The following is a 10,191-nucleotide window of genomic DNA, read 5'->3' as shown; positions in this document are numbered from 1 at the left end:
GGGGGCTGAGGTTCACTTTGACGTGGGGCCTGCTCCCTGGACCATGTCACCATTACTTTTCAGCTCCTCACAAGAGGCAGGTCAGGCGAGGAAGATTCCTGGGATTCCTGTGTGCCCGGCTCCGACGCTCAGGACAACGGTGACAAAGCAAGCAGGGTGGCGGGGGGGGCCCTCACGTAAAAGGACATCCATCCAGTGAACTGAGCCCTGAGCTGGAAAAGAAAGCGGCTTATAGAGCGCCTCTCGTTATTACTGGGTTTTTGTGGTGAGCTCTGACGCTGGGAGGTGCACCGAGGACACAAAAGCAGAGGGTGAGTGTATTCTGAGCAGAGACACAGTAAAAGTAAAATAAACACACCAGGCGACGAGGAGGAGACATCTTTACTCCACACTTTTTTAGAAACTTATCTTCAATTCACATTCTTGGGTTTTGGATTCACCGGGTTTCAGATTGAGTCAGCAGTGACCTTATCTCTCGTTGGGTGTCGGCCAGGCTGTGATGTGCCGGCAGTGATGTGTCCAGGAGGGACTCTTTGTTTCCCGCCCCACAGGAGGCCTCCCTCCTGCTTCCAGCTGAGGAAATGAGTCACGAGTGTGCGTGAAGTTCAGGCTTCCGTGTGCTCTCAACTTTGACCATGGACACCGGTGCAGCGACCGGCTCCCACCGCTTCGTGAGCCACCCATTAACGTCATATCTCTGCCTGAGCCATCCTCCATCCTTTTGGCCTTATCTGACCAGCATGCACCCAGCGCTGCCTCGACTTGCAGGAGATAGCAGCGGCTCTTCACAAGGTTTCTTTTCTGTGAATGTAAACACAAGGAGTGAGAAACAGTCGGTTTCCTCGAGCGTGATGGATGCATTTTGTCTCACAGAGGACGGACAAGTGTGGATTAGAAAACAAACACAGAGTCTGTGTTCTGTCAGGAGGATCCCCTGGTCTAATGGATAGGTAACGTGAAAAGCGAGGGAGACATTTATCCCTGTAGGCCTTCGAGAAGCTCCAGATAAATCCTCCAGCTCTCAGACACATCAATCATGATAGTTCCAGGGGATGAGCGCTGTCCCCTCGAGGGAGGAACAACCCATTATATGACCCCACTGATGGTCTTTCCTCAAAGTATATTGATGAATTGGAGAGTGTCTGAACAGGCCCGCTGCAGAGCGTCCAGGGCGTCACCCTCACACAGCTACCATGACCTTGAGAGGAAATTACAGGGTTGTGAAAATACATGTAGGTGCAATATTCCCCGGGATTATTCGCTCTATTTTCCATCAGTTCTCTCACGACTCTACAAGCCTCCTAATTATTATCCTACAGGTCAGGGAAAAATGTAAACATCAAAATGCGAGACAAGGGAACAGGTGCTGTGTGACGTCCATGAACTTCACACTCCGGTGACTTTCAAAAGGAGAAAGCAGGTCTGGAAAAACATCTTTGACGTGAAGGCCGCATACGTGGCGTGCATTCCAGTCGCAGCCGGCTCACCTCATCACACCGGAGTGGAAGTGAGGTGATGGAGATGGAAGAATGTACAGAGATACTGTATCTGCAGCTTCTCTGAGACGAAGCATCGCCTGCAGTGGGGCCAACATGCCACGTGTCCACCGGGCCAGCCAGCCAGCCACCATCTGCCTCCAAGACGAGACTGGCACTCTTCCTCGCTGTAAAATGCAGCTGGGAGTATCAACAGCTGCCGAAGAGGAGCTCTTTCCATACAGCAAGTGTGTGTGGGGGGGGGGGGGGGGGGGGGGGTGTTGGGAGGGGGAGGGTAACTGTACATGAGAAGGAGGAGGATGCCGGAGGATGTGAGGTGGATGAGTGAAAGTACAGCCCTTGTGTCTTTAGTGGTAAATCTGTCAGCACCAGCCTGTGGTAACAGCAGGTTAATGATTAAGTGTCCCAGTGCAAAAACGTTGTGAGTATGTGTGACTTCAGGCTCCTTAACCCCCCCCCCCCCGACAGACTTTGTGCTCAGAGGATCCGTGGGAGAGCAAACATGTGACACGCAGAATAAAGTGAGAAAACATAGAGTACGTGTTTCCCTCTCCTCCTGCAGACATGTCCGCAGCGTGTGCATGCAGACACAGATGCACAAACACGCGTGCACTTTCTCTGCAGTTTAAATTAAAATTGATTTCCTCTTATCTCTCCCACTCTCTCTCTCTCTCTCTCTCTCTCTCCCGGCCCCCATCCTCTCCCTCACAGCCCCGAGACGCCGGACTCCAGGTGAATTTCAATGTCAAAGGCACGAAGGTAACAGGAGCTGTGCAATCTGCTCATTCTGTCAAGTGGTTGTGTGTGAGTGTGAGTGTGAGTGTGTCTGTGTGTGTAGGTGTGTGCGTGTGCCCTCTTGTGCGTGTGCCTACAGTATGTGAGTGATTGGTGGGGGGGTGGACCCATTCATCTGTCTGGTGTGATCGTGGCTCTCTGGAACCGGGGCCTAGGCGTGAGTATGCACTGTGATCTCCCAGATAAGAGTCATCCATCTGCTGTGTGTATCTGTCAGGACCCCGGCAGCTCTGCTTATCACTGCACTCATCCATTACCCCTCCATCATGCTCCCTCTTTTTCTCCCTCCTCTCCCCTGCCCCCCCCCCCCCGCACACTTCAAATGCTGTGCTTCATCTTGATTAGCCGACAAGCATACGTGCTGGAAACTTGCAAACACGTATCTGCCGGGCAGCTTCTGTACACACATGCAAGCAGGAACGGAGGAGCGTGGAAGAATGCAATCTTCCCGAAAGAGCGTGCACACATGTGCAGAAACACGCACAGGTAGTTGGTATTCAGCAGCACCACCTCAACCTCTCGCATTACCCACAACACAAAGCAGCACCAGCCCTTTTCGTTTTTTTTTTTTTTTACGCACACCCAACATCAATCACACAAGGAGAAGAATGAGCCGCTGTGTTATCTTTTCAGCTTCCAGTCCACAGAGAATCAGTCTGAGATTCCTGCAGAGCCACTCTGGGAAATGTGAGAGCTTTTGACGTGATGATTTGTGTACAGTAGCAACACCGGCTCAACCCGGGGGAGTGTAGTTTACAGAGGGGAATCCGTTTAAACTGTTGCAACCCTTATACACACAGAGGCCTTCGCAGACAACCCCCCCCCCTCCCCAGACCACAGCGCAGCCCGAGGACAGCTTGGTTGTCCCGGCAATCTGTACTTAGTTTGTCACGATCAATATTGTAGGAACCAAGTCCCATTATTAATTCATAGTTATAAAAACAGTGTGCGCTGAGGTGGGCTGAGCGAAGCTGCTTCAAAGGAGGAGAGCAACTCTTGTTTTTCACATGGGATCACTTCATGGAGTAGAATGTGTTACCATCATCAGTATTAATAGTATATGCCCATCCTGGATTGCATACCCTGGGCGCTGCTGGGCCCGCAGCAGGACAGGTTTTTGCTCGTGGAATATTTATAGCTGTGCATTAAAAGTGGAATCAAGGGTTTAAGTGTACCATTGCAACACCGCTGCCGTGCCTTTGTCTGGGCCTGTCCAAAAATGTGTTGCCCGGGGCTACTTGCAGGGCTCCAGTCAAAACGTCATCGATATCAAACACGCTGCTGTCATATCAAAGGTGGAATATATTTTAACAAACAGCTGTACGTCAGCGGGGGGTTTGTTTGATTCACTCCCTTTGAGAAGAGCGTGTTGCAGCCAAGAATATCAGAGGTGACTTGTATGTCAATATGTCACGTGTGTTATTGCTTCTGAGCATCAGAGACGGTTGAGCGAAGGCAATATTAAACTTAATCTAATTAATACACACATGAATGTTTGAATAAGAGCATCAAAGAGGAATTTATAACCAACTGTTTCCACTCAAAACAAAAAATTAACGCTTGATGTCTGACAAGAGGAAAGGATGAGTGGAACTACACCGCCACCTTGTGGTTCTCCTGCACAAATCCCACAGAGTTAATTAAAGCATCAACAGACAGCAAAGTGAAACAACTGCCTACTTTATTAAGTCTGAGTCAAAAGGTGGACATTTATCTCCAAGCAAAACAAAATCAACCAAAGCAACAAACGAGTAGGTATCTTTAAACTACAGTGTTCTATAAAACACGGCACACAAAATATAACTTTCTGATCACGTTCATGAAAAAACTCCAGATTATCTGATAAATGTATCCATTAATTAAACATGTGTACAGTCTTATCCAAAAGACAACGCTGAAATATTATTTACAAGTTCATTGCTAAGAAAAGTAAGCAAATTCTAGTTCTGTTAAGAGTGCACCTCATTGTGTTGCTGTGAGTTAAACTACATTTACCGACACTGTGCTGTTCCTCCACGCAGCCTGATAGGCCATAGTCTTCCTGTCTTATATTTCATGCTCACAGGCATGCCATGATGTGGACATGTAGAAGAAAAAAAACAAAAACATAATAAATACCATCTTGGTCAAAAGACAGCGAAAAAATTCCTATGACATACAACATGGAAATAAACCTTAAATGTTTCCGAAAGCAAATAAATTTACACTCTAAAGAAATGTCAAAAGATAATACAAAACACATTATTACTACTTATTATAAGGGTGTGTTACAAAAAAAATCCACAGAAACATTGATCAAACTATGCAATGACTTCAGAGATGGCTAACAAGGGTGGAGGGGGGGGGGTGGAGGCTGATGTGGGACACGACTGAACATACAGGAGAGGAGGGAGAAACACAGGTATTATATTTGCTCCTATTTACTACAGTAGAGTACACGTTACCTTACACATAGCCAACAACAACCAGAGTGTGTGCATGTCTGAGAAGCAGTAAAGTTCGTTCGGTAAATTTACCACCATGATCATCCCTGAGAACTAATTTTGGTTCAGTACTGGGTGCGTCTGAAACGTACTGTCATGATATCAAATTCCATCGGTGACACTTTTGTCTGCGCCACACGTCACGTCTAAAAACCACCAGAGCTCTCTTCAAATATCTAATAATCACGATGCCTTGGATTTTATTTAATTACGGCAATTACAGTCTAACCCACGCGAGTGCGTGCGTGTCGGCTGGAGGACGACGCGATCTTCAATAAATAGAAGAACACTTGCATGGAGCGCTTGTAGAAAAACACATGTTTGCACACAGGAGAGTCAGAGTACATCAGAATACACAGTACCAACTGTATAAAATAGAGGGGACACATGCAGCCTTGGCTTCATTATTACAGGGAACCCTGATTTAAAATGCTTCTATTAATTTTAGGTATAAAAAAACACAAGTTCTGATATTCTGTGCATAATAACTAACACCAGGAAGAAGGATTCTGGTACTTTTTAAATCGAGTCAGCATCCCGTTCGTCTTCTTGGTCTCTGGTCCCTCAAAGACTTCTGTCGGAGATAACCTCTTCTTCTTCTTCTTCTTCTTCTTAGGCTTCATCCTCTTCCTCCTCCTGGTCACTGTCATCAGAGCCTAAAGGACAAAAGTAGAATTATAACGTTTAACACTTTTCATTTAGATTATAGAATGTAACCGGAAATAAAAGAGCTTCATCCAAAAGAAGAAAATGGGAAAACCAAGATGACCGGTTACTTCTAAAGCCTCGTTCACACAACACGATCTTCAGATGGATTCGCCCGCCACGGCCCACGAGTTTTACAACTCGCCTACAAAAAGCCCTGATCGGCATTCGACCGTGAATCTTTTATCTCAATGTGTGAACTCTCCGAATACTCGCAGACATGTAATAAGCTCCGATCAGTTTCCAGCAAATCAGAGCACAGAAGAGGTGGAGGTGTCGACAGTTTCGATTACTGACAGATTTGTTAAGACCCCCCCCCGCCAGCAAGTTGTGTCATGTGAACACAGCTTTAGTTTTTTTCTGTTCCCAAGCGAACTGCTTGTGATAGTTGTGAATTAGCAACACTTGCTGGTGAGTGATCTTCTTACCGTCAATCACTATTTCTCCAGCATCAGCATCATCCTCCTCCTCCTCTGGGCTCTCATCTGAGGAGGTGACGTTTCCTGTCTGATCTGTTTTCCCTGCATCGTTCAAACATTTATATTTCAGCTACAACACAAACCCAGGCCACGTAATCCTAACAAGCCCCTGGCCTCTGAATTCACATCTGTATAGATGAACAAACACAATGTAGAGATAACAACTTGTTATGTTTTTCAGTTCTGCAGATGCACTGACCTGCAGTTGGTCCCCGGTCTTCCCCCTCCTCCTCTTCTTCTTCTTCTTCTTCTTCTTCCTCGTCTTCCTCCTCTGGATCCTCCTCTTCTCGCCTCTTACTGTGGCCCTGCTCAGCTTCACCAGTGTCCTCGCCGGGATCATCATCCGAGTCGGAGATTACCACACAATCATCTCCATTTCCGTTATCAGCTGCTCTGGGTCCACTCCCACTACTGGAGAAAAACTTTATTTAAATAACCAGTAGAAAACACAAACAGCAAACACATAGTTTGGGTTTGCATCCCACCGGGGTTTACCCTCAGGGGGGGAAACAGGAAACAAAACATTTACACACAAAAGTAAAACACCTGGGTTGAAGAAAATGTCCAGAGTTCCCATCTTAATAAGTTGTTATTCCACATGTGACCCTACACAGCTGTGAGAATGTGCTGATTTTACCTGCCGTTCTCCCTGGGTTCCCACAGTGGAGTTAGGTAGTATCTCAGTGGGTCTCGGTACAGGTCGTCTTTAAGTATCTAAACATCAGAACAAAGATAATTTAGGTAAATTTCACCATTCAATTTCTCCTTTCAATGTCCTGCTAACCTGAGCACACATACACAGCTTGTATTTGTCTTTATATCACTTATTATTAAGTTTTTCATAAATAAGCAGGAATGGGGGAATACATGAAGAAATAATTACACTTAGTTAAAATGGAGTAAAACGATCTCCATCCAGACAAACATATATATTTTCTTGGACCGATGGAGGCGGTGGAACTGTTTCTGACAGATTGTGTTAAAATCTCTTCACATTCACAGCTGGTAGACGAGTCAGGACTGTTAAGACCCAATCAGGAAGCGATTGTGGGAGGCTGCCTCTTCCTTTCCAAATGTTCTCTGTTCCTGCCACTCCAGATTAAGAGTCCCGGAGTATTCAAAGTAAAACAGAGACAGCAGTGTTTCATAAGCCTTCCCTTCTAGAGGCTTGAAAAGGCAGAACTGTAGCAAAGGGGATGCATTTACAAACTAAGACATAATAGCCATAGCCTCTTCCAGCACGATAAAATGGCCGGTCATCAAAACCCTGTTGGTATGAGGGTGGAGTCGTCTGTACCTGTGCTACATCATCCTGCCCTGGGTTGCTGTGGTCACTGAACCAGCTGAAAAACGTCTGGTAGACGCCACGTGACGACTTCCGGGGTTCGCTCTGAGCCGTCAGGTTCTGCCCACGATGCCATAGGATGGGGTTGGAGAAGGACATGGGAGATCCTGAAAACAGGAGCACTCAGGATGAGAGGGTCACACAGAAATGAATGGATGAAAATTAAACGCTTTAACGATAAGTACTATAGGGCTTTGCCAGTGTATTCTCAGTATCCTCTGTTCAATGTGGAGCTGGTTAGCTTTATGAGAGAAACCATGAGGAAATGAGAAGATGCACGAATGAAACACAAATCTTATAATAGCAAAGCACTGCTCTGAAAACTGGAAACACCAGTAAGACCAGTATCATCTTTATTGCAAAGCAAAAGCATTGTTACACCAAATTTGTGAAATATAATACCAACTTTTGTTATGACTCTGTTGTCTGTGGTGTTTTCTGAAATTGAATTCTGAGTTGCATTGTATTCAAACAGTCTTGCAAATATTCTCTCCATCCAAGTTTATAAAAACAGTGGATGTGAAGTTATAAAGTTTGCTTTACTTTTCAGGAAATATACTCTCAGCGCCTTTTGGTAGAGTTTCTGCACAATGTGTTGCTTTTTTACCCAAATTAAGCCTGAACATCCTGTTTAGACTTTAATAAGAAAGATGTGCTGCTTTCCTGCAAAAAATGAAAACAGCCTGTACACTGTTCTCCTCTGTTTGAACATAATTTTTAATTCCAAAGATGCAAAGTTTGACCCTCTAAATACTACATTCTTTAAGAAGGTATTCTAAGGCAAAAACTTCATCACCATCTTTAATACCTCCCATCCCAAGGTGCAGCTCCTTCATGATGATGTTGTTCTGAAAATACGGGTTCCGTCTGAAGTGGAATCGGATCCTGTAACCGAGCTTATTATTCTTGAAAGACTCAATCTGAGAAAGACACGAGGAAACGAATGATTTGTTTTCTTCTGGTCGTTTCCAAAAGGTAAACCTTGCGAGAATAAATCACGCACATTCCCTACCTCCAGATCCGTCATGTAACTGAGAGCATCTTCATCGGTCTCATCAATGTGGGCTGAGAGGTGTGGATGGTTCAACAGCTGGCAAAAGGAAGTTAAGCATAAACCTGATAGACGTTACAAACACAAAGCAGTGGGGAGGGAAGGGGACATTTTCATTTGAAGGATACAGCTGTGACCCAGAAGCCGGGGATTGTTTTAGTGATGGAGCTGCGCTGATCCAGATGTGGCCGCCGCAGACGACTGATCTTCAGCTCCAGCCGCTGGTGAAGCCGGGCACTCTTCTTCTCGAGGGCTTCCAGTCTCATCTGCACCTGAGCCAGCAGGGCCACCGACTGCCTCATCTCAGGGGCCATCTTCACCGACACGATGGCACACTCCCCGTCCTCGTTGTCCTCATTGTCCGACGGGAAAGAGGAGCTCGGTGTGGACGAGGATCCGGAGATGGAGTCGTCCCCTTCATCCGCTTCGGCCGCCTCATCTGCATCTTCTCGGTCGGTGCTGGGCACAGACGTGGAGCTGTCCGCTGCGGCCGCCTGAGTTCTGGAGCCCACCCTGGGGGACTGCTGGTGGCCCCCGCGCTGTTTGAATTTGCCTGCCGGTTTCACCTGTTTAGCCTTTTCGGATGAGCACGGAGTCTCCCTGCTGACCTCCGCGTCGCGTCCCGTGAGACTGGCCAGTGCCTCGGCGGCTGCTATGGCCGCTGAGTCGGACTGGTCCAGAGGCGCCGCGGGACGCTGCTCGGCTCCCGGCGTCTTGTTTGCAGCTTCCCTCGCCTCAGCGGGGGGCCGGGCACCGGAGGGCTGCGGCTCCTCGGTGCTCCTGGCGTCGTGGCCGTCAGCAGGGGGCTTGTTGACAGACAGGGAGCCACTCGTGCTGTCGGAAGTGTGGTCGGTCTGCACGGCGGCAGCTGGCGGCTCCACGCTGCCATCACACTCCGCAGCTGTGTCTTTGCTCTCCGCTTCACTGTTTTTACAACTTTCCGAAGTGACTCCGGTTCCATCCGAGGCGTCGCTAACTTTTGTGGTCTTGCTGGGGATCGCGGCTCCTTCATCCTGGTCGGGGGATGGACACCGCTTCCTCGACGCAGAGTCAGCGGACTGTTTGGAGTCCGTCACTTCACTCATGCTAGCTAGCTAGCCAAGTAGCTAACAAGCTAGCTGGCCCGAAAGCTCTATTAAAACAAATGCAGTTGAATACCTGAGCGGAACCAGTGGGTCAGATCGCTGTTGTGATGTTGTTCCTTGTCTCGTGACGTTCACCTACATCCTCGGTGCAGCTGGAGCAGGAAGCAGCTGTCCTGTTTCTCCGCGGCCTTGTGCAACGTTAAAGACTAGCAGGCTAATGCTAACGTCACTTAGCTCACGTTACCCAGTTGCTGTGTCCTCGCAGGCGCTGGCGGCATCACATCCTCACTGGGAACGCTCCCAGTAGAACCAGTCGCTGCAGACACTCAGACTCCCCGCAGCTGTTTCCGTGTGAACACACAACCCGCGCTGTTTGTTTGAGTTTGTGTTTGTATTGCCCCGTTAGCTTACTATCCGTGCATCGACGTGACAGGAAAACAATCCCCCGATTGGCTAGGGCACGCCGCGCTAAAACCTCTCCGCCAATCAGCGACGAGGGGTGCGTTTACAGCGTGATCCGTCTGCAGAGGCGGTTTAACTGCGCAGAGATAAATGAGAACAAATATCCTTCATGTGTTCACCCGCTCATCAGAAACATCTGGATCATTCATGTGTTTCCTGTTTGGTTCACTCAACTCTCAGATGCATCGATCCGCTGACATTCACATATCAGATATTTGTAATTAAATAACGGTCATTAAATTCAGATGACACGAGATGTAAACGCACACTTGTTTTGTTGAGTGTGAATT

The 10,191-nt window shown here is 47.5% G+C and overlaps 1 protein-coding gene across 1 annotated transcript; it reads right to left on the bottom strand.

The window, feature by feature from the left end:
* Positions 1 to 3,955: 3,955 nt before the first annotated feature.
* Positions 3,956 to 9,905, bottom strand: tspy (testis specific protein Y-linked). Its single transcript, XM_053425683.1, has 8 exons — positions 8,483 to 9,905; positions 8,316 to 8,393; positions 8,112 to 8,223; positions 7,256 to 7,410; positions 6,596 to 6,672; positions 6,158 to 6,369; positions 5,908 to 6,000; positions 3,956 to 5,430 (listed from the first exon to the last, which is right to left on the bottom strand). Exons 1-8 carry the CDS (start codon positions 9,437 to 9,439, stop codon positions 5,387 to 5,389), a joined length of 1,728 nt encoding a protein of 575 aa, XP_053281658.1. The 5' UTR covers positions 9,440 to 9,905; the 3' UTR covers positions 3,956 to 5,386.
* Positions 9,906 to 10,191: the final 286 nt, after the last annotated feature.

The sequence above is a fragment of the Pleuronectes platessa genome, chromosome 6 (genome assembly GCF_947347685.1).
Source record: "Pleuronectes platessa chromosome 6, fPlePla1.1, whole genome shotgun sequence".
Classification (NCBI taxonomy): Eukaryota; Metazoa; Chordata; class Actinopteri; order Pleuronectiformes; family Pleuronectidae; genus Pleuronectes; species Pleuronectes platessa.
Note: the sequence above shows the minus strand (reverse complement) of the source record. Positions and strands in the feature narration are given on the sequence as shown.

Coding starts and splice junctions, on each gene's coding strand:
- tspy (XM_053425683.1), bottom strand. CDS start 9,439: ATGAGTGAAGTGACGGACTCCAAACAGTCCGCTGACTCTGCGTCGAGG. Junction 8,394..8,482: donor CCGGCTTCTGGGTCACAGCT/GTATCCTTCAAA, acceptor TCCTTTTGCCAG/CTGTTGAACCATCCACACCT. Junction 7,411..8,111: donor GCTGCACCTTGGGATGGGAG/GTATTAAAGATG, acceptor TCCTGTTTTCAG/GATCTCCCATGTCCTTCTCC.